Source organism: Anolis sagrei, chromosome 4 (assembly GCF_037176765.1).
Source record: "Anolis sagrei isolate rAnoSag1 chromosome 4, rAnoSag1.mat, whole genome shotgun sequence".
Lineage (NCBI taxonomy): Eukaryota > Metazoa > Chordata > Lepidosauria > Squamata > Dactyloidae > Anolis > Anolis sagrei.
In genome coordinates this window covers 53,926,344-53,951,805 of record NC_090024.1, presented here as the reverse complement: position 1 = coordinate 53,951,805, position 25,462 = coordinate 53,926,344, and the positions used below count along the sequence as shown (strand labels likewise).

At 38.1% G+C, this 25,462-nt stretch overlaps 1 protein-coding gene across 18 annotated transcripts in view; it reads left to right on the top strand.

Moving 5' to 3' along the window:
- DTNA (dystrobrevin alpha) overlaps nucleotides 1–25,462 on the top strand; it is a 267,832-nt gene that overhangs the window by 181,908 nt on the left and 60,462 nt on the right. For all 18 annotated transcript variants that reach the window (XM_060775262.2, XM_060775250.2, XM_060775249.2 and 15 more), the window contains exons 4-7: nucleotides 11,298–11,511; nucleotides 18,940–19,025; nucleotides 21,365–21,519; nucleotides 22,609–22,714. In XM_060775262.2, the coding sequence (XP_060631245.1) occupies nucleotides 11,298–11,511; nucleotides 18,940–19,025; nucleotides 21,365–21,519; nucleotides 22,609–22,714 (561 nt within the window). The remainder of the gene's footprint in view (nucleotides 1–11,297; nucleotides 11,512–18,939; nucleotides 19,026–21,364; nucleotides 21,520–22,608; nucleotides 22,715–25,462) is intronic.

The following is a 25,462-nucleotide window of genomic DNA, read 5'->3' as shown; positions in this document are numbered from 1 at the left end:
TTTAAACTAAAGCAGATGAGTGCCATCCTAACCTCAGAATACTTTCTCTCCCCCCCCCCCCCAATCTGCTACAGCCCTTATGCTTTTATTTATTTATCAGTCCATCAAATAATTCAACATTTTCTTCTCTTTCTTGAAAATGTTTTTGTTTTAGATTAATAAATCATTTTCAAATCCTGTAAAAAAATCTTTAATGATTTCAACAAATACTAAGTAAGCAGGCTCTTACTCCACCTAGGGGTTTTACACACGTCATCTAAAATCGCTTCTGTTGAGCTATATCAGACTATAAATATATAAATGTTATCTTCACATAATATTTTACCCAAAACCCGTTTATTCCTCTTTTTCTAATTTATATTCTTTCCTGTAATTGCTGATGGTGTAGATATTTTTGTGTTTACTTAAGCTATTCCTCTTTTCTATTGCCTGCTACTATCATTCAGCACTTTTGATGATGCAGCATATGGGTTTGCTTAGGTATTAAGTGTGGCAATAAAAACTGGATTTTAGTATTAGTCAGTGAATGGAAATGAGTAGAATATCAGCACATAAAGTATATCTGACTTAAAAGGATATATTTAGGTAACTAGAAATGATATAAGCTCAAAGACAGGTTATATGATAGTTAAATAATGGGTCCAACCATATTTACATAGAAGTATACATGATATTAAAAACTGTTCCTTATTCCTGACTTGACTAAAGTAAATGCTTTGAAATATTTGTTAAACGATGAGTCAACGTATGTCAATTCATGTATTTAATACTTGATACCAAAAACAAGATTTAAACTTGTTGTTTCAAGTAAGCATGAGTAAAACACAACATAACTAGTCATTCTGCATTCCTTTTTAAATCATTGAAGGTTAGAGCTGTGGATAATAAAATAAATGCCAAGTAAAATAAAATTGACACTGCCATTTGGACAATGCCCCTATTAAAGCATTTCCACTGGTTGCTGATAAGTTTCCAGTCCCAATTCAAAGTGCAGGTCATCACCTACAAAGCCCTAAACAGTTTGGGGGCTGCCTATCTTCGTGACTGCATCCCTCCCTATGAACCAGCATGAGTGTTAAGATCTGCCAGGGACGCCCTCCTTGCAGTTCCGCCACCGTCACAAGCATGGTTTGTGGGGACCAGGGAGAAGGCCTTCTCAGTGGTGGCCCTCTATCTTTGGAATGTCCTCCCTAGGGAGATTAGGCATTCCACACTGTTCTCCTTCCAGAAGGAATTGAAGACTTGGATGTTTGGAAAAGCCTTTGAGAATGTCTACCCCAAATGGTCCACAATTAATGACACAGTACTACATTTTCATCCCATGCCGTAGTTCAATAGCTACAACTTGCACTATCCTATACCCTTGTTCCTGTTTACAGTTAGCCATGTTTTATGACAGTTCTCAGCATAGGTTATTGGGCACTGTTTTGAGCTTGTTATTGTTTTATATGCTTGGTTTTACCTTGTATTGAATTGTTTATTTTATGGGTTGTTTTAGGCACATTGTGCCATATGTAAGCCGCCCCGAGTCCCTTCAGGCATATGGAGGTGGGATACAAAAATAGAATGGTTATTATTATTATTATTATTATTATTATTATTATTATTATTATTATTATCTGTACACCAACCACAAAAGGTTTAAACAGGAACACAAAAATAAACCACCTGTGTATAAGAGAAATCCAAAAGCTATGTTCCTATGACATGACCATAAAATTGATTAAATGCCTTCACTAAATACTACCTTACAACACACATGGATCAGTGCTAGTACATGGTTGGGCTGTGGGCTGCTATATGGCCATGGAGGCAGTTTTCATACCATTTCAGATCTGCATTATGTGCCAGTATAGAACCTCTCTTAGTCTTCCTATCATCTATTAGCCTCTTACTGATTACCCACAACTTACAAGCACGTAAACCTTTTATTATCTCCTAACCAGAAGCTCCGACTGGTCACATTCTGACCCACTATGAAAGCTCACACTTGTTTTTAGCAGTCAGTGGCTCTCTGTGAATTTCATACGCAACATTCATATGACTTACTTCTTCAAAATGAGTTTGTCTGTGAGGTTTATCTGTAACCAAAGGGGACTTATTGTTAGATATCTTCATGCAGGAAAAGTGAAGCCTCTGTCCACTAGAAACTGAGTGTCAGATCAGAATAAAGGAGCAAATCCAATATTCTAGTCTACCTGGTTACATTATGACATCACAAGGTGCAGTATATCCAACAGTAAAGAAGAAGAACTTTATTTTTCTACCCTGCCTCCATCTCCCCCAAGGGACTCGGGGGCAGCTTACATGGGGCCAAGCCCAGGCAAAGTACAATTAAAAGCAAAACAATAACAATTTAAAACGGCATTAAACAGCATAACAGTAATGATCAGGTATCAAGCAACAACAAGCTTATTATGGAGGTGGGGAAGGAGGCCATTGTGCAAACTAATTGGTTTGCACAGTGATAAGTGGTTCAATAAGGTGGATAGAAATGTATAATATAATAGGAAATAGCATGGAACAGAGCAATTGAACAGGATTAATTCAACTTAAAACTTAGAAAATGTATATAGTAATGTGATATAGGAATTCAAGGATGGGTTCAGATCATGGTGTTCCTCTGGCACATTGGTGAGTCCAGTGGCACAAGAAGGGAAGCAATTCCTCACCACTGCCACCCATCCCACTGCAGCCATCATGCTCCCATGGGATCTATAGGTATGTAAGGGCTCCAGAGTTACTTTTCTTTATAGGAGGGTAATGCAGAATGACAGGGGAGAGGATATAATAGAGAAGTTACATTGCCCCATCAGCACAACTTTGGATTTAGTCTTTAGAACTCCGAACATAATGTAACCATGAAAAACTGTAAACACATAAAAACAAAGTGATTCTTTGTGGTATATTTAGGGTTGTATAACAACATTTTGAATAGTTTACTCATGCTGGTTACTTGTTATATTTCAGTTTACTGAATTATCAAAATGAAATTAATTTAACTCAAATTCAAACTAGCACTTTTCAAGTTTCATTTTACTTTTAGGTTTTGGGTGCTAATTTTAAAGAGTTTCTTAAGTGTTAACTAAAGTTCCATATTTATACATTCCTTTGGAGTGATCAGAATACCTACATACTTAATCTTAGCCATCTTTACAACAGTTCTGTAAAGTAGCCTATTATTGATATGTCTGTGTTAACAGATATGAAGTCCAGGATAACAGATAGTGACTTGAACAAGGACAGCTAAAAAGCTCATCACCAGAGCTTTGGATAGAGATAACATGGGTCTTATCACTTTGCAATTGCTGATTGGTTTACATAGTACCAAAATCCATTTGTGTTAGCAGCAACCATTCTGTGAATGGCTGGTGCTATAATTTAACAGCTCCTATAAATACCGTCTGCATTCATTTTTCTTCTGACTTCACAGTTTACTAACTCCCAATCATTTGTTGTGTGTGTTTGTGTGTGTGTGTGTGTACAGTTTCTGGATAACATTATTTGCATCCATTGCAATGCATGAAATGCAATGCTGTGATAAATGCTTTAGTCTTTAAGGTACCACCTTTGTTATATTATAAAGCGAATGCCTGTCATGAGTTTTCCCTTGGAACTTTCCATTTCACAGTATGTGCTTGACTAGCTGAGACTCAGTTATGTAATAAATTAGAAATACGATGAAGTCATGTGTAATGCCTATATTTTGAAGTTGCCATAATAATTATTATATTTTCAGTTTGAACATTTTCTCCTTTCAGTTCATAATTTTCTATTTAGCAATGCTGAAAAAAACTGACTTCTTAAAGGAACATGGAAAATCCATAAATTCTAGTTTGTGCTAAGCTGATAGAATGCTAATACTGTATAACAGGTAATATGTAAAAGCACATATATGTTCTATTTAACTTAAATATGCGCACTGCCATCTTGTGGTTAGTAATGTGTTTTCCTCTCATTTGCATTAGAGACAGAATTGATTGTCTATGGTAGACCTTTATCAATACACAAATTTACCCTTTGCTTTATATATCTCAAGTTCTTTCTGTTTAAACAGTTTTGAACTTCCAATGTTTCTTTCATACTTATCTTGACAGTTTTTCATTTATAATTAAAGTTTTCAATTTTCCAGTAGCTGGGCTGTAAGCTCATGGATCTCAGCGGTGAATAATAATTTAAAAGTAAAGGTAACAGTTTCCCCTGACATTAAGTCTAGTTGTGTCTGACACTGGGAGTGGTGTTCATCTCCGTTTCTAAGCCAAAGAGCCAGCGTTGTCCATAGGGGCCTCCATGGCCAGGATGACCGCATGGAGCACTGTTACCTTCCCGCAGAAGCAGTACCTATTGATCTACTCACATTTGCATGTTTTCAAACTGCTAGGTTGGCAGAAGCTGGGGCTAATAGTGGGAGCTTACCCCACTCCCCGGATTCAAACCACTAACCTTTCAGTTGGCAAATTCAGCAGCTCAGCGGTTTAACCCACTGCACCACCATAGTAGTAGTAGTAGTAGTAGTAGTAGTAGTAGTAACTTTATTTATAATCTGCCCTGTCTCCCTGAGGGGTTCTCCTTTATTCTACAGGATTGTGACAATTTTAGCCAACATTCATTCTTTGAGGTACTAAGTGAATGTTTCCTGGTTCATAACAGGATAAATATAGGCAAAAATTGAGATTGTTCTTGCATCTTTAATTATTGCTAGAAAATTTACATTGCTTGGCTGAATGATTAAAAGAACACCTGCGAAAATGACCTCTTTTACAGAACCATTTAAAGTAATGAATTCATCTCCAGTTTTTAATCTGGCAAGCCTGGAACCTAGTGACTTATTAATCCCTATTTGTGAATGATTAAACACTTATTTTTGTCAGTTGTATTTTATGGGAATTCACTTCATTTCCTGATAAATGTAGGTATTGTGTGGCTGTCAGATAGGTCAACATATCATAAAACAAATATTACCAAAGTTGAGCACTGATTCTATTTGAGAGAAGGTATAGGAGGATCTTAGGTGCTATGCTTAGGTATCTTAAGAAAGAATTTGGTGTATCCCTTATCTTTTTAACTAATCACTAATCAATCTTCTGCAGTAATATCAATACAAAAAATCCTCTTGCTATGTTCCCATCCATCTTGAGTATCCTTTTATATCTCTGTCTTTTAAGTTGGTTTCCAGCTTGAGATAGTTTCCAGCTCTTAAGGTATTTAAGTAACCATTACTTTCTATCACTCTCAGTGTTCTACTTCACAGATACAAATAGATATGTCCTTGAAGCTCTTACTGCACTTTCCTGTGTTCAGGAAAAACGTTTTACAAAAAAGAGACTTAACCTGTTCCGCTTCAAGAGCAACTGTAGTAGACATTTCAAAGGTACTACTGGCTACAAATGTGTTTCAAGTATTTTAGATGCACACATAACTTCAGATTACTGATGCCAAGAGAGTTTATAATTTTTGACTCTTTCATCTTTCTGATAACACCTTTATTAAAGTCACATAACAAGCTTTGTATCATAACAATGATTTATTAAAAACTGAAACAAATAGTTTCAGAAATTTATCTTTAAATTAAAAAGTTGAAGGGGAAAAGTAAAAGATGTCATGAAAGCTCTTCTTTTTGCAATCATTTTCATGCCCCTTTAGATGGTAATAAGAACTCATACACATTGAGCTGCTCCTAATTATCATCTCTCTCCCTTTTTTTAAGCTATACGCTGAGCTTGGAAATGTTACTTATTTGAAGTATAGATCTCAGAATCCCAGTGACTATGTTAATCGGAGACATAGTCTGATACAAAAACTAACTTTTCTAAGCTCTGTCCACATGGCAGTACAGTGAGGAAAGGAAGAACTGTTTTCTCTTTGTGTATAGTCATTCTCTGATAGAGAAATATCATTGACATTGGGCATAATCACAAAGTTAAACCAGATGAAGGCAATGCTTCCTAACTACACTGTGATATCTTCTGGATAAAGCAATGGTTCCCAACCTTTATTTGACCACGGACCCTCTGTCCAGGAACCACTTGACCAGGGACCACAGACCACTTGACCAGGGGCCACGGTCCAACATTTGCACCAAAAGGGTTATGAATCAGTTTTTGGTCAACCTTACATTTGATTTGGGGTTCTGATTCAGAAAATTGCATTGGATAGCCCATATCAGCTCTAGTTTCAGACACAGAACATTTGCCATGGTCAGCAACAGGGAAGGAGTGGCAGGCAGCACAAAAGGAGCAGAAATAAAATTAATATAATAAAATAAATAAATAAAGAGGAAGGAGGCTCGCAGACCAGATTTTCATCCTTGCGACCCATTGGTGGTCAACGGCCCACAGGTTAAGAACTACTGGAGTAAAGCATAAGAGGTTAACATGGGACTAGAATCAGCAAGTAGAAAAAATATATCCACTATTCACAAGGTCTCCTTTAAAAAAACTTATTGGGTTTAAGCAGGCAAAGCTTAAACTAGGGAAGAGGGCATTTTGACTTATCTCTGACTGAAAGCTTGAGAAAGTTACATTTTGTAACATTATTGAAATTTCACATTGGTCCCTGGAGGTGTAATGGATTATCTCTGCTCCTATCTATCACTTTCTCTATTCCCCCATCCCATATGCCTCTGGTGCACTGGTGCACATGTTTTCCAGAAATTGGGGAAAGGACCTGCAAAGTGGTGTGAGACCAGGTTCGACTTTAAATGTAATCACCCACCTGACTTCAAACCACTTCCAGACCTGTCAGTCTACTTGTCCATGCAGCAAAACAGGTTCCTCCCAAACCAATTGCAAAATAGATTATAGTGTGAGTGTAGAAGACCCCTGAGGGTCCTTCCACACAGCCATATATCCCAGAATATCAAGGCAGAAAATCCCACAATATCTGCTTTGAACTGGGTTCATTCCAGTTCAATGCAGATGTGGGATTTTATTCAGCTGTGTGGAAGGGGCCTGAGAGTCAGATCACATGCTCAAATTAAAATGTACTGCAGCACCAAACGTCACTTCTTTGTTCCATTTTCAAGCAAGCAGACACAGATACAATTTAGACCAATACTAGAACACATAGTTGAAGGATGTTTAAAGCTACATAAATACACACACAAAAAAAAATCAGCCCCAGCTTCACAGTGCAAATTTCAACTGGTTCCCTTCTTGCTGATTTACACTCTGCTTTATCTTCATGACTTCACTTGCACTTCATGCTATGAAGTCATATCAGAAATAACTTTTTAACATTTGAAAAAAATTCTAATCGCAATCAAATAAAACTGCAATGCAGTTTTATACCTAGCAATATTAAGGATGGTGCAGTATCTCAACTTGTTACTTACTTTGATGTTTGGTCTCCAAATGTGAATGTTATAAGTATGGCTTTACACACTGTCATTGACACTTTAAACCCAATTGTGACATAGTAGTGAGACTGGAAAAGAGTAAGGCTGCAAATGACATCATAAGTACAGAATTCCTCACAGTGAAAAGAAAACTCATGTGCCTTCGTGGTGATTTTTCCTAGTAGTACGCTCTCAAGATGGAAGTTCCCTTGACAGGGCAATTCACACATCTCACACCATATCAGTTGTCAGACCAGCTTGAAAGAACTGTGCAATCTCGTATTTCTTCTGTGGAAAGTATGAGACTACAATGCATGTAAACAAGTCTTCTTTAGTTTTGCTTTTGCTCCTGCAGTATACACCCTTTTCAAATCATAATGAATGGTCAGGAGTTATTTGTAATATCATACGAAAGCTGACTGGCACAACCTGGGGATCACAACCAGATACAGTGAAGACATCTGCCCTTGCGCTGTGCTACTCTGCTGCTGAGTATGCATGCCCAGTGTGGAACACATCTCACCACACTAAAACAGTGGATGTGGCTCTTAATGAGACATGCCACATTATCACGAGGTGTCTGCGCTCTACACCACTGGAGAAATTACACTGCTTAGCCAGTATTGCACCACCTGACATCCGCCGGGAAGTAGCAGCCAATAGTGAAAGGACCAAGGCAGAGACATCTCCAGCTCATCCCTTGTTTGGGTATCAGCCAGCACGCCAACGAATTAAATCTAGACATAGTTTTCTAAGATCTACAGAGACACTCGCTGGAACACCTCAGCAAGCGAGAGTCCAAAAGTGGCAGGCTCAAACCCAGCACCTCAACCAATGACTGATACCAAACGAGAGACTCCCTCCTGGGCACACAGAAGACTGGGCGACTTGGAAGGCACTGAACAGACTGCGCTCTGGAACCACAAGATGCAGAGCCAACCTTCAGAAATGGGGCTACAAAGTGGAATCCTCGGCATGCGAGTGTGGAGAAAAGCAAACCACTGACCACCTGTTGCAATGCAACCTGAGCCCTGCTACATGCACCATGGAGGACCTTCTTGCAGCAACACCGGAAGCACTCCAAGTGGCCAGATACTGGTCAAAGGACATTTAACCAACTACCAAACTCACAAGATGTGTATTTTTCTGTCTGTTTGCTTTGTTCAGTTAGAAATGTAATATATAATGGACTGGTTGCTCTGACACAACAAATAAATTTGTAAAAAAGTAAAAGGAACACCAGTGTGGTGTAGTAGTTTGACAGTTGGACTATGACCTTGGAAGGCCACTGTTCAAATCTCTTCCCTCTGAAGATACCTTGTCAACAAAACCCTGTGATAGGTTAGACTTAGGGTTGTTATAAGTTAGGAATTGTTGAAGGCACACAACAACATCAGCAAAAGGAGACTGTACTAGAATGTAAATTTGTTTATTTTTCTATACACATCTGTTCCTTTCTAGCCAAATAAAAGGAGGTATCAATTGGAGGGCCACTGGATATTGTCCTAGGGCCGCCAGTCTTCAATTTTTTATTAATGACTTCAATGATGAGGTAAAGTAAATCTTTATCAAGTTTGCAGGTGGTACAAAACTGAGAAGAGTAGACAGAAACAGAAATCAAAGGGGCCTTGATAATCTCAATAAAAGGGCATAATGGGGTTTATCTGAGACCAGCATAGATTTTCCATCACCAAGTCTCTTGTAATCTTAATAGATTTTGAGAATCTGGAAGAAAAAGAGCCCCAACAATTTTACCAAAACAAGAGCAAAATTTCTCAAAAGAATGCAATCAGCTTGGAAATAACTAGCTAAGAGTAGTTATTTCCAAGCTCCTCCTATGAACCAGTTAGGACATTAAGATCGTCTGGGGAGGCCCTGCTCTCGGTCCCGCCATTTTCACAAGCACGCCTGGCGGGGACGAGAGACAGGGCCTTCTCAGTGGTGGCCCCTCGGCTGTGGAAAGCCCTTCCTATGGACATTAGATCGGCCCCCTCCCTACTGGCATTCCGGAGGAGAGTGAAGACCTGGCTGTTCGAACAGGCATTCAACTAGGCAGTGCAATTGATTATTGGAACACGGAAAATGGATATGGAGACTGGATTCTGATTTTATTGATGAGACGTGATGGATTTGCTAAATTGATGTATTGATGTTTGATGTTTAATCACTTTGCGTTTAAATGTCCAATGATTTTGTACTGTGTATATTGGAATTGTTGTTAACCGCTCTGAGTTGCCTAAGGGCAAAGAAGAGCAGTATACAAGCGAAGTAAATAAATAAATAAATAAATAAATACATTGCTTGTATGTAATTTCCTTTATAATGTTTACATCATAACTAAGTGGAGTAGACAATCAAAAGACAACCTGGCAAAAAAGGCACTACCTAGAAGAATCCTCCACCTTGTGCAACTGTGGAGCAGAACAAACAACTCTGCATCTGTATGCTTATCCACAGTGCCCTGCCTCATGCACAGAGGAAGAATTGTTTAGGGCAGTTGCTGTTGCCTGTTTTTGGTTTTAAACTATTTCGTCATTTTTTTTCTCCCTTTATTTATCAATTTTATACTTATTTATGCAGTGCTTTTGACACAAAAGAAATAACTATATTATTTTGCAGCTGTCACTTAAATAATGTCACTCCTTTTGCAGTAACTGAATTTACTAATTTTCTAGTCGTTGGCAATGTGTAGCCAATGTCTAGGTGTGTTATTTTTCTTGGGACAGACCATTTCGATTGGGGTGCTGGGAGGAAGGAACAAGAAAAAGGAAAAAGGTATACAGTACATTTATTTTGAAAAATGAGAACAGAGAGAGCACATTATATTTTCATTTTTAAAAATTGTTATATAATGGTAACTTGCTACATCTCTAGACATTAAATGCAAGAAATTGCTTTTTAGATGTGACTTCCTGAGCATTGTAGTTGCATCCTGAAGACAGCTGATTTAGGATAAATGATGTTTAAAATTGCTTATGACTATTAAAAATATTAACAAAATTATTATTTGCTGTACTCTGTCATAATTTGAAAATATCTGCCCTATAAACAACAGTGGACTTGTACTTGGGACATTCATATTCAAATCCCCTCTGAGACATGAGGAAAACAACTGGACAGCCGTGGTACATCACTTATTTTCACCTGACCTTTCTCACTATGTTGTTTTTAGAATAACACAAGAAAGAGGAAAAACATGGAGTGGCGATTTGAATTGGTATGGGAGACAAAGGGAGAGGCATGATACAAATCTTACTAATATCAGTACTAATAAGGATACCCCGCCTACCCAATCTGAGAACTAAAACAACAATTATGTTCACATGACAAAAGAATCTAAGAAAATCCCCAACAACTACTTTTTCTAAATGGAAAGGAACATCTTGAAATAGAGAAGCAGAAAAGGAGTGCTTAATTTCTTCTCTGCACACAATACTTCCGCAGTCACTCCCCATCTTAAAACATGTATATCCCCCACATAGCTGCAGCTGCCGGGTTCAGCATAGTATAGGGAAGTCCTAAGAGTCAGCCTATACACAGAGAGAGGGGGGCAGTTTTTTATGTACAATATCCAGAGGACTTCTGTACCAATGCAGTCCTGAATAATTTGGGTCCTCTCAAAAAGTTAGCCAGATGTCAGAACCATTTAACTGATATGTCCATGGGGCTTTAAATGGGAAAGGAACAAAGCTTGGTGAAGTGTTTTTTTCATGTAATTTCCTACAAGGTCCAGGAAATGAAACCATTGCTCTTTAAGTGGGGCTGGGCTGGGCCAATCTGTAGTAGAGTCGTTTGTCACTATCCTTTGTTTATCATTCCAATAATGTTTTGACAAGCACAATATTTTATAACATTTTCCAATTATCTATCTATCCTTCTATCTATAGACTAGATAAAACTGGGATCATTTTATAACCATTACTATTTCTGATGTTTTTTTTATTATTGTTTTTATTCCTAGTACACCTTGTAGATATTTGGAATGTGATTGAAGCATTGCGAGAAAATTCATTGAACAACCTGGACCCAAACATAGAGCTGAATGTGGCCCGGCTTGAAGCAGTATTGTCAACAGTTTTCTATCAACTTAACAAACGCATGCCAACAACCCACCAGATCAATGTAGAACAATCCATCAGTTTACTTCTCAACTTCTTGCTGGCAGCTTTCGATCCGTAAGTTCACCTTTAACTAACACTATTGTTGTTGTTCTTACTGTTCCATGGAAAAACATTACTGATACAGGTAAATTAGTGGATGGAAGAAGTTGATATCATTCAAGAGGCTGAACCATTCCCCTCACTACTGATTTCCCACACTAGATTCCCTCTTCAAATGGCTTTTATTTCACACATAAAAATCAAATTTGGGATTTCTGTTTAGAGGTTATTTGGATCAGGACAAGCAGAGAGTGTAGGAACCGTTACCCTCCATGTTCTCCAATCCTGATCATTTCATTTCATCTCATCTTTACTCTCTACTGGAATACACACATACAAGTTTTATCAAAAGGATAACAGGGCCAATATTAGAGATGTAAGGGTACAATATCATATTTGGACCAATAGAAACCTTCAAAATCAAAACTGTTCTATTCTTTGGATGTTATTGCTAATGAAAGCACCTATAGTAGTGTTTATTCTGCAGTAGTAGCATAGGGTTAGTGGCTTACTGTTTGAAGGGAACTCTTTCCTTCTGGATCCGTCTGCAGCTGCAAGCAGTTAATACTGCAAATGGATTCCACAAGGGAAATGACAACTGAATTTATGCTTTTAGTGCTCCCTGAAACTTTCCATTTCAATGTCTGAGTACAAAATGAAGTACAGTGTAGATTTATTTGAACCAGACATCGCTAATGTCACATTATAGATGAGCAGCCTGTGTATTTATGCAAATTATGGTGATTGAACACGGGATCTAGCAGCTCGTTATTGCCACTCTCAAAAGCATCTAAGTAGCCTAAAATTACAAACTGGATTGACTGGGATCAGCTTTGTGCTTTGACAGGTGCAAATTACCTATTACCGCGTTGCCATTTTTTTCATGTTTGAGAAGAGCCCTGGTTAGAAAGCCACGCGATTTAAAAGACCATTTAAATAAGCTTCCTTCTCCTTCTTCTTGCCCACCTCTCCTGGTTGCCCTCTGTACACACTTGATGGACTTCTTTGTTGGTGCTGTGTACCTTTCGGCGCCCGATCAACTAGTACGGCTTGGTCACCATGGTAACTACTGGGGTGGGAGGAAAGGGAACTGTTCCACATGACAAAGCAGCCAAGGCACAATGTGCCTGCATTCAAGCGTTGCCCTCTCCAAGGAGAAATTGTCAGTAGGCTGTGAGACTGTGGCCTTCAGGATTTTTGAAAAGGCTGCACAACAAGGAGATGTGTGTGTATGTGTGTGTGTGTATTTCCTTATCATAAGTAGGGAGGAACCTTGTTGTGAATGCCTGACACATCCCACTGCAAATAAGTCATTCAGCCTCCAACGAAAACCACTGCTGTAAAAATGACAGCATTTGCACATTTATTTTGTTTCCAGCCTTTAGAGTACCAAAATTTAAAGATGAACATGGAGCGTGTGTCCCTGAAAAAGAAAGAACGAAGTCTTGTATTTTTAAATGGCAGGGATAAATATATGGACACAACACAGATCTTTTGTTAAAAGTGTTCAGCTATTATTGCTAGCTAGGTAACTGGACAAAATTATGAGATTGAAATCATATTTCCAATGTCTTAAGATTGTTCAAGGCTAGCAACTTGTTCATGTTATAAATCCCAGGTTAAATCCATCTATTTTTGTCACAGCTTAGAATATGTGGCTGGAGTCTGAAAGGTATAAACAGAAATCCTAAATATGAGGTTTAAAAAATTGATAAGAAGTGTTGTCGGAAGCTTTCCTGGCCAGAATTACTGGGATGGTGTGAGTTTTCCGAGCTGTGTGGCCATGTTCCAGAAGCATTCTCTCCTGATGTTTTGCCCACATCTATGGCAGGCATCCTCAGAGGTTATGAGGTCTGCTGGAAACTAGGCAAGTGGGGTTTATATATCTGTTGAATGTCCTGGGTGCCCTTTAATATATTCATCTGAAGAAGCAAAATATTTACCAAAACAACTGCTGAGTCCTGACCAAATTATTTGGATGGCTATAGAAATTCTGTTAGAATTTCTGTTATTTTACTACTTAAAATGTACAGTTACAGTTTTGAGTCTTTAAAAATCACATGAACAGTACCCTGCTATGCACTGTTCCGTGGAGTACACCTTATCACTTTCACAGCTTATTTTTCAATGAAAGTAAGTATAGGACTGAAGTTTAGATAACTTTTTGTTCCAGTAATAATTATGCAGGCAGTCCCAAAGTTACAAACATCTGACTTACAAATGATTCATAGTTAATAACGGGAGTGAGACAACAGGAAGTGAGAGAAATCTGCCTCTAAGAAAAGTAATTCACTCCTGAAAGAGATATCATGGGGAAAAGATATCTCCCCTGCAGCTTTATCACCAACCCTTGTTTCCTCAACAAGCCAACTTTTTCAAAATCTAATTATCATAAAGGCAGAAGTGGGGTTAAATCTTCTGAACATGGTCACAGACAGCAAATCAAACACCACAGGGGTGTTAACCCTTTTGCTATCCAAAGCTTAATTTTATTTTTTTTTGCTGGAGTTACACTTTAAAAATGTACCTCTTCCGACTTACATAAAAAATCCAACTTAAGAACAAACCTACAGAACCTATCTTTGTTTGTAACTTGGGGACTGCCTGTGCTGCAGTTGATGTAGTTGCAGAGAATAACAGGACCAGGTTATTATTATTATTATTATTATTATTATTATTATTATTACTACTACTACTACTACTACTACACTTTATTTATATTCTGCTTTATCTCCCTGGAGGGACAACAATATACATATTTGAGGCAAACATTCAATGCCTTTTACACAAAACAAGTGAACAACGACATATAACACAGACAAAGTTAAAGGCCTTTCCCTTTTTCCATCTGGCATCTGGAAGTGATGCTAAACTCCGGCCATGGGGAGTTGCTCTTGTTCCATTTTTCAATGCCTAGGAGCAACTTAACATGTGTTGCCAGCATGTTTGCTTATCTGCACGGGGTGCCCTTTTACCTTCCCACCGAGGCGGTACCTATTAATCTACTCGTATTGCATGCTTTCAAACTGCTAAGTTGGCAGAACCTGGGCTGATAGTCGGGAGCTCACCCTGACTCGCAGCTTCAAACTGCCGACCTTCCAGTGAGCAGATTTTCTGCAGCTAGTGGTTTAACTCACTGTGCTACCACAGCCGTTTCATAAAACAGTCAGTTTTATCAGTTTTGGCAAATAGGTGTTTGTGAAAAAATTACCCATTCAGAGGTGGAATGTAAATCTTCATTGATTTTATTCTCAAACCAAGAATGAAAACATTCAAAATATTTTTTTCCCTGATGGACAAATATGAAGCTTTTTGATGTTTTTTTTCTCACCATTTGTGAATTCATGATCATGTGTGTAATTCTTCCTAAATTAACTTTGTGGCTCTACCATATACGTAAATGTGACCTGCACTGTCATGTTACCTTAAAACCAATTCATAGCAAGGGGAGAAAGCCTTGCTCAGATTCCAAATTGATATTGTGTTCGTTGTTAACTTTGAAAGAATGCATGGCATTATGATTAAGTCTGCTCATGTCATTCTATCACTCCTGATTTGATTTGGAGACCATTCCAGTTATTTGAATATGGGTTCAATTTAGTCCAGATTGATCTAGATTCGACCTGGTCCAATCAACTTCTAGAAATTCACATTGTAAGTCCTCCCCCATTGATTTATATTCAGTTCACTCATGCGGGGACATGAGAGAAGCCTCCCACAAGGATGATAAAACATCAAAATCATTCGGGCATCCCCTGGGCAACATCCTTGCAGACGGCCAATTCTCTCACAACAGAATGCTCCTGACACGACAAAAAAAAAGTTCAGTCTTGGCAATTCAAATCAGATGATCTGGATTATCTGTTTTGATAATCTGGATTATATGGCAGTGTAGATCCAGACTCAGCATTTCTCGCTTTTATCTCTGGTGGCTAGGGCTGTTGGAACTTAAAGCCACCCAAAAGCATAATTCCCGCCCATTATTCAGCTTCACTAGTTCAGTCTCCTGCAGTATCCTTGTATTTATTGTAGACATGCTCTACACTCATTTAAATAATCAAGATTGATCCAGTTAAATTCACAGAATGTATTAGTAGAATGAAAGTGTATAATCTCCACCCAGTTAGGATATATGTGCATCTTGCAATTAAGATATAAAAAGCTCTTGGAGATAGCAACATAATTAGACAAAACACATGGAAATAAAAGCAAAAAGTCTTTTGCTTCATGGTTATGGAAGTTATTATGGAACTTTTCTGCTGATATATGAAAGGGGATGGGAACATCATGTAACCACTTCCTGACTGATAGGGGAAAGGATCCCCATCAGTCTCAGTGGCTAATTACTGGTAAGTATGGTGGTGGGGAGATTGGCCATAGCACAACAGGCACATTATTGTTACAGTGGTACTTTGTACATGATGGTCATACAGTATCCAATTGAATGGATATATACCATTTTCTTTAAAACAATGACATTATGGTTTTTAAAACCAGAGCAAATACAGCAGTTGAAGTAGTGTCTAACATTAATATGTTAGAATGTTACACACCAGCAGTAAGATTTAATCTGTAAAACAAAAGATTAAAATAAAGAAATGAATATCTCTTTAAAGGAGAAGATCTTAAATTGGCCTATAAATGTTACTCATGAAGACTCCTGTGAGATTTCAGTTCGAATGACATTGCACAAACCAGGGGTTGCTACCAAGAAACCTCTTTCTCTGTTACCAGTTGTCATACCATTAAGAAGTGGGGAGAATATGTCAGAATATGACCTTAAGGAATGTGTTCTTTAATTATTCCTAGAAGTACAATTTATAGGCTTCTAAAATATCAATTCCTTCTTCAGTGCCACGAGTAGGCTACACAGATATCTGACTAAATTCATTTTGGTCCTTCGCCTTATTTAGCAAACATTTCCAATAAATGTTAGGTTTTTTTTGTTGTTGCTGATCTTTTTATGTGAGGCATTGCAGCTATTAAAAGCATTGCAGCTATTAAAGGCTTTAAAACATCCTATAGATCCCATATTATTTCCTGTTCCTTAGGTAAACTTTTTTAAAGTACTATAATTAGTCATTTTGTCTAAGCTCTCAAGTTTCTGCATATTTCTCCTTTGAGAATAGTTCTTATCTATCTATCAAAATGATCTGGTGTCCCAAAGGAGCCAATATCTATTTGAGGGTAGCATAACCTGGCTGAATTTCCCCTTTCCTTTGTGGCCTCCCGTGCAACCCCAAGACTTCTGGAAATCTAGAAAATGTACTAAAACTGATTTTGAGGTAAGCAGGAGAGAGCAACAGGGAAGCTAGTTCTGTTACACTGGCATCATATTGAATTTCAATCAAGCTGTTTAAAATGTATTATTACATGTGAGATGAGATATTTATATATTTACATTCAGAAAATGCTTACACTTATTTTTGTTAGATAAGTACTGTAATTTGAAATTGTGCTCAGTAATTTCACTTTTGACTGTTATATTAAAATATATAATTTAATTTATAAAATACTGGGGCTGCAGGGGTGCAGCAGGATAAACCACTAAGCTGCAGAACTTGCTGACTGGAAGGTTGGTGGTTCAAATCAAGGGAGCGGGGTGAGCTCCTGACTGTCAGCCCAGCTTCTGCCAAGCTAGCAGTTTGAAAACATACAAATATGAGTAGATCAATAGATACTGCTTTGATAGGAAGGAAACGGGTCTCCGGCTACATCATCTAGGAGACATCTATTGACAACACCGGCTCTTTGGCTTAGACATGGAGATAAGCGCCACCCCCCAGAGTTGGACTTGACTACACTTGACATCAAGGGGAAAACTTTACTTTCACTAATTTATAAAATATAAAATATCTGACATGTACTTTATAAGACAGTTGTCAACTTTTTGTAAAGCCATATAATTAGTCATTTCCCTTGAGCTCTAGAGTTTCCGCATTTTTCTCTTTGAGAATAGTTCTTATTGATTTATCAAAAGGACTGATGTGTGACATGTTGTCTGTGGCATGATTCGGCCACAATTCATTTTGTCTAGTTTACACAGGCTGTTCTACTATTACCTCTGTAATCTGTTGGTCACAGACTTCTTTCAGCCTTAGTATCGCCTGAATGAAACTTTTCTCAGAAAGAAAGGAAAGCAATTTTTTATTATTTCACCTTTTTGCTACAGTCCTCTTTTCCACCTCCCATATTATTTCAGATGGTCTCAAAATAATTGGGAACATCTTTCCAGGTGACACAAGGAACAGGAAGGAGTATTTTTTTTTACAAAATCCTCTTTTTCTTTCATTCCACCAGAGAGTTTCTTCCACCAGGTTGTAAATTTTCAGCATTTGGTTCTTGAAGGAAAATTCAACTAATTCATTAGACACTTTTTTATTTATCGTGTCAGAAGTGAATTGAGGGTACAATTGTAATGTATTTAAAAACACAAACAAAATTAAAAACTTGGCATTATATTAAATGTCCTTTGACCAGTAGCTGGCCATTTGGAGTACCTCTGGTATTGCTATAAAATGGTCCTCCATTGTGCGTGTGGCAGAGCTCAGACTGCATTGTAATTGGTGGTCTGTGGTTTGCTCATCTCCACACTTGCATATCGTGGACTCCATTTTGTAGCCCTATTTCTTAAGGTTGGCTCTGCATCTCGTGGTGCCAGAGCACAGTCTGTTCAGTGCCCTCCAGGTCGCCCGGCCTTCTGTGTGCCCAGGAGCAGGCCTGTAGTGAGGGGGTGGTTTTAGGGGTTCAACCCCCCCCCCCCCGAAATGTTTCAGTTTTTTTAAAAAAACTGGTTTACTCATGAATTTTAACTGGTTAACCAAATCCCCCTGCGAAATCTATGAGATGCAAAAAATTAAGAGTCCCTCCAGAACTGTAAGCACTATCTCAAGCAAATACTGACAATTTATTCACACTGTCATTACTTGCAGCAATAGCCGATGTAGTGAAGCAACCAAGTGGGGTGTGTGTGTGTTGAATGCTCTCATTAAGGAGGCCAGACTTGGTTGACAGGAGTGGAGCTGCAGGCTATTGAAGGTTGCACTACCCCCTGCTGTGCTCTTTGCTTCAGCGTGAGCTAGGAGGCAGGTTTCAACCCCCCCCCCTCCGAAATTTTCAACCCCCCCCCCTCTGAAATTTTCATCCCCCCCCCGCCAAAATTGTCAACCCTCCCCGAAATTTTTTTCTGGCTACGGCCCTGCCCAGGAGGCAGTCTCTCATTCGGTATCAGCCATGGATTGAGGTTATGGGTTCCATGGACTAACTACTGTGGATGTTTTAGGGTATCTGGTTTGGCTTCAGTAACTAGGTTTATATATGTGTCTGTGTTTCACAGCTGCAAAGCATTCATTTCTAAACAAAAGAATGTTTACAATATATAATTCAACAAGAGAGCAGAAAAGTCATCTCTTACTAATGATTTATTTTTTTCTTATTCTGTAGAGAAGGACATGGAAAAATTTCTGTGTTTGCTGTCAAAATGGCCTTGGCAACACTTTGCGGGGGAAAGATCATGGATAAATTAAGATGTAAGTGCTTTTTCAAACCTGTGTTTTATTAATGGTTTCTTTCACTTAGGTAGAAAACCTGCTTTTGATTTTGATAATAGGCTTATGAATCAAAATCAGCAGGCACACTCTTGAAAGGAGAGGCAAAAGTATATGTCTTTTTAAAAAACTCAAGTTCTGTTATGAGGGGCGGAGATGCTCTTATAGACTGTCAAATGCACTGGGTACTATGCATAAAGGATCGTTTCATTCTTTTTCTCTCTCTTTTGATTTTCATGATATGAAAATGTAATAAACCTTGATTCATGGGGTGTCTCCCAAAATCTGCTTCTTACTCTGTAGGATTACACATCCAGAGAGATGCTGCATTGGCAGCATAAAAGAGATAAAACACACATATCCCTTTACTCATATTGTTTCATGCCCCTGCATAAGTAAGAAGAGCCAAGTTTATTTAAAAAAAAAAGCTATGGCCATTTTCAAAAATGTTACTAAAATCTATTTTTTAAAAATTCATTTGTTTTCCATTGCATGGCCAAAGTATTATTTAATTTTTTAACAGATTTGTTCTCTCAATTCCGAAGCAATTACAAAACATTTGGGAAGCATGCAGTTTTTTTTCAATAGCTTAGTCAATTACCACTTCTTTCATTGGGGTGATGGCCTAGTTAAAATCAATATTGGCTTGTATAAATATATCCACAGGCACAATCAAATAGCACAAAAGGCAGTCAAGCACTACTTTACTATAAGCTATGAAGTTATCCTCTATAATGCATTAACATACATACCACAGTCCTCTTGTAACAGTCATATTATACTTAATTCCCAGATCTATAATTGGGGTAAGAAATTAATCCAGATCAAGGAAGTCACATTTTGAAACTTGGGTCTATTTTATTGGGTGAAATTTACATCCACTGATTTGCATCTATCTTTCTCTAAATAAATAAATCAGAAAACTAGAAATAATAGTATTTTAATATAGAATGTTTCTGTTTTCTTTTATTTGAATTTTTATTTTTTGTGATGAGTTGGACTGAAATGAAAGACATGTTCAATATTAAATATTGGAATAGGCTCCAAGTATAGATAGTCAGAGCTTGCCGTAATAGAATTACTAGCATATTTACCTGACATTGTCTGGGTGTTGTTGGGACCACTCCCCACCTACTTTCTCCCTTTTCCAATACTGAGAAGACCTACCTCACCGTGTCTCCATGGCAAAACTCTGGCAACAGTGGGTGGATTCTCTTTGTGGCTCTTTCCTCCTTCTCTCCCTCCTTCTCTCCGTCTCGCACACATGCAACCTTTTTGTCCCAGTTACACTACAGAGGGCCACTTCATAGTAAAACAAACAGACAAACATACATGCATACTTTGGCTTTTATATAGATAGATACAGTAATGACCCATAATATCTTTATTAGAACATACAAAATGGCCCAAACTAGCAATCATATTTTTTTACTTTTCCAAAATTATCCAAGGGAAGGGAATAAGAGTGCCCAAGAGTAAATGTGCTATCCAGATTGTCAATACAATTCTTCATACTGCATATCTTCTTAGTATTAGATCCCAGGTATGTAAGTAGTGTCTAAATACCTAGAATCAGATCCTGTGTAATCTTGGAAACTAAACAAAGCAATTCCTAATGAGTATTTTGATGGGATACTGCTGCCAACAAAGATTAATGCTATAGGCTATATTTCAAAGGAATGAATGGGCCAACCCATCTCTCAGTGCTCTTTGCCTAATAAAGCACTATGAAATCCATGGGATCACCATAAGTGGGCAGGCAGCTTGAAGGCACATACACATACATTTGTGAATATAAAATTCATAATTAGAATAAACATTGCTAAATACAAAATGTATTCACATTTCTACTTAGTTGGGTCTGATTGTTTTCAGTGGTGCTTATTTCAACATAAGGATTTCAGAATTAGGGTAGAATAAAGCAGGGGCCACCCAAGGGCCCTTATTATCCCCAATGCTTCCCTCACAAAGTTTTGAACATTCTACTTTCTCTGGTTGTGTGCCTCAAAACTGTTTCCAACATAGGGTGACACTAACATGGCCCTATCACAGGCAAGCTTTATCATTTTGCCATTACCTTCCCCTGAGGCTGAGAGAATAAGTTGCCCAAGGTCACCCCTGGGTTTCCATGGCCAAATAGGGATTGAAACTCTAGTGTCCAGTCAAAGTCCAGCACTCAACTCACTACACAATGCTGGCTCTGCTACTATATTGAAATAAAATATCAGTAATCCTTATTTTCCATTCAGCTTGTTGTCTGTGACAAATGTCTAAAAACTAAATACATAAGTTCTGTTCCCTTCCCCTCTTTTTTCCATTAGATATTTTCTCAATGATATCAGACACAAGTGGTGTAATGGTTTATGGAAGATATGACATGTTTCTACGAGAAGTTCTGAAGCTGCCCACTGCTGTCTTTGAAGGTCCCTCTTTTGGTTACACAGAGCAATCAGCAAAATCTTGTTTCTCCCAACAGGTAAATAAAATGACATCATTCCATACCTCCTTTTCCATTCTTCCCATAATGACATTCACCAACAACATGATGACAGTTTGTTTTTAATTTGGGGCAGGAGTATACTTTTCAACTACAGGGTGAAATAATCTGTTATTTTTCATATCAGATGTCTTTGAAGGGACAAATTGAAATGTCTTCACTTGTGAAAACAGATGAAACATGTGGTATAGTTTGTGACTGAGACTTTTAGAAGCCCAAATCTCTGCCTTAAATTCCCTTTGCAGTCTTTCCCCCTACCTATATACACACACTATCTGATCACCTACCATTTAAGTCACACCCATGCAAAGAACCTCCTTACACCGAGAAAATGGGATATTTCCAATCACCTCCTAAGACAAAGGAAACAGAAGCAAAAATCCAAGGAAACATTTCCTCTTGAGATCCTTCTTCCCAAATTAGGATAGAGAAATGAGCGAGATACTCATTCCATAAATGCTGTGAAGAGGAATGGAGGTGCTTTGCCAAGGGGAATTCAATCCAGTGATGGGAGTGTCTGTTACTATGATACACAAAGAGAATGTTCCTATTGTATGATGTCATAATGGAAGCTGAGTTACTCAGTTTTTATTCTGATGAACCAGGATAATTTTTTTATTTCTATATTAGTACTGAAGCTGTTTTATATCAAATCAGGCCAATTTGTTCATGTAGTCAAGAGTGATCTCCATCTGGATGGCAGTACCTTTCCTAAAGAGCTTTTTAGTAATTATGCTGCAAGAACTCCCTTAATTAGAGATCCTCAGGCCCTAGCTTGGAGCAGTGTAAATGCAAATCATGTGATTTACCCCTGAGCTATGAATCTTCAGCACAGTTGGATTAATGGCACTGATTTGAAAAATAAGAACTGCTAGATATGGTTAACTACAGTGATGTCTCTCTGCCTGTAAGACCCAACAAGTATAATCCTTTCCCAAACAAAAGGTTTAAAATATGATGTTCCTGCTTTGTGTTTTCATCTACAAATATTTTCTTGCTACAAGGAATAGAGTTCCCTTTTAGACTTGTATTAATGCTGAATTGTTTCTTCTTTGTTCATGTAAACAGAAAAAAGTCACTCTGAATTCTTTCTTGGACACTCTTATGTCTGATCCTCCACCTCAGTGTCTGGTATGGTTACCACTTCTGCATCGCTTGGCAAATGTTGAGAATGGTACGTAGCTGCTACATGATTGTAACAGCAACATTAATGTGAGCCACAATTATTATATCTTTCTCCACAAACGTTATAGCCACCTGATCATTGAAAAAGAGTAAAAGAAATAGTGATGCCAATATCTATGGCATAAGTGCTTGTTTTTCTTTCTTTTTTTTCTGTTGGCTTGATCAATTATACTGTAACCATTCTTACTATCAAACATTTCTTCCTAATGTTTAGATAGACTCCCTTTTCTTGGAATTTGAATCACATTCTAGAATCTGGAGCAGTGGAAAACAAACTCATCTTCTACATTATGTCCCTTCAGATGTTAAAAATTGCCTGTCATGTCCACTCAGCCTGGATCTAAACTGCCATATAAGCCAGTTTCTGAATGCAGGTTACCTGCTTTGAACTGTATTATATGAGTTAACAGTGCCACATAATATGGTTCAATGCAGTTAATATGCATTCAGAAACTGTATTATATGGCAATATAGAGGGGGCCTTGGTCTTCTTTTTTCCCAAGCAAATCTATGCCACTTCCTTAGACTCCCATCTACACTGCCATTGAACTGGCAGCACAAACTCATATAATCCAGTTCAATGCCGTTCAGTCTGCATTATATGAATCTGCACTGACCAATAAATCTAGTTCAAATTGCATTATATAGCATTATAGATGGAGCCTTCCATTGTTCCATATAAAGCTTAGGCTTCAACTATCCACACTGAAATGGATTACAGGAGGGTGGCCAAACAATCATAACCATAAATCTGGGTGGAAGCACATTAAATGGGGGAAAACCTATGTTTAAAAGGATTTGGAGAAAGTCTGGGTTCAGCTGAAAAATGTGCTGCAACACACCTTTATTTCACAGGCACATGGAAAATATGAGACTTAGCAAGATTTCCATGCAGTGCACTGGTGTGGATGGCACCAGAACATAGCCAAATTTTGAAATTCTGTCCCACTTATCTGGATTGTTCTGTATTAATGTTGACACCCTGGGAGAATTGCTCTAGAACAATTTAGTCTGATGTAGACTCTCCAGAAGGTAACTGGTTTTTAAACCCTCTTTATACGCCTGTATAGAAGTGCCCATTGTTTCTAAGCTTTTACTTTCTCGGTTGTACTTCTGTGAACATATTCCAGTTTGTGAATATCTTTCTGGTTATTTTGCAGTTAATACTCTGAGAAACTTATAAAAAATCATTAGTCTTCTCTCTGCTGTGGTTGTATTTCTCTCTAGAGATGATAAGCATTTTTTGCAAAAATTCTCATTCTCATTGAGAGAGTTATGTTAACACTTTGCTGCAGCCTGTCAAGAAACTGCCAGCGTCCCCAACAATTCTTGCCACCAAAGTCAGAATGGGTAAACTTTGATTTTTACTGATTTTTCTCTAGTTTGTGCAAAAATATCTGCACAGATTTAGCTGTTTTGGGTGGACACACAGCACATGTGGAAGACGCAAACACTTCATCTAATGCTTCAAAATTGTAAAAATCAGTGCAAGAAGACAACAGCTTTCGAGGTTTAACTGTGAGCTTTGGAGAATGTACACAATTTGCTCAACTTACACAAAAACCATTCTTACACGTTTGAACACTCTCTCAAGACTAACAAAAATATCTTGCCCATCTCTCTAGTGAGGAGGGAAGAAAATTGGTATCTTGTTGTCAGATACAGTGAAGATAAACAATGATTTGTATCCTAGTTTCTTATATGTTCCTCTTTTCACTAGCCAAAGACTTTACCACAACATTAATCTGCTATGTGTAATCCTAGATCAGCATTTCTAAACCTGGGGGTCGGGACCCCTGGGGGGGGGGGTCATGAGGGGATTTTAGAGGGGTCACCAAAAACCATCAGAAAACACATATTTCTGATGGTCTAGAAACCCCTTTGGCAGGGAAGGCTGAAGATCACCTGTCCTTCCTTTTTGGAAAAAGACGGCGAATTCTCCCAACAAAAGCCCTCCTCCTGCTGTGATTGGCCAGCCTCTCAGCCAAGGGAGGTCTGTTTCTGAGACTCCAGGAGAGGAGGGGAGAGCAGGCATGCTCAGCGCATGGCACTGTCGTGCGCATGTGCGGATGAGGGAGAGCGTACAAGGCTGGAGAGAGGCTTGCTTCAAGGCAGGGGGGAAAGCGCCCTTTGATTGTAGGTTAGCTATAAATCCCAGCAACTACAACTCCCAAATGACAAAATCAATCCCCACCCCACCCCCAACCCCAGTATTCAAATTTGGGCGTATTGGGTATTTGTGCTAAATTTGGTTCAGTGAATGAAAATACATCCTGCATATCAGATATTTACATTTTGATTCATAACAATAGCAAAATTAGTTATGAAGTAGCAAAAAATAATTTTATGGAAGAACTGTATTAAGGGGTTGTGGTATTAGGAAGATTGAGAGCCACTGTTCTAGATATATATATCTAACTAACTATATATATATAAATATATATATACACACACACATACAAACAGGCCTATAACATTGCTATATTTCTAACTAATTGAAAAAAATAAGGCCTTTTATTTAAACATACAATGTGATTTCCATGTATTTAGGAATGCCAAGATCAAGCTGCCAGCTATTCAGCATAACTCTAGCCATTATTGTCTCCTAAAGTATATGTGCTCCCCTTCTTAAATACCTTTCTTCCCCCCCCCCCCATTGATAAAAGTAGATTTCTCCTGTGTTGCTCTTCCTGATGCTAGAAAACATTTTTTTCTTAGCAGCAGATGATTTTTTTGT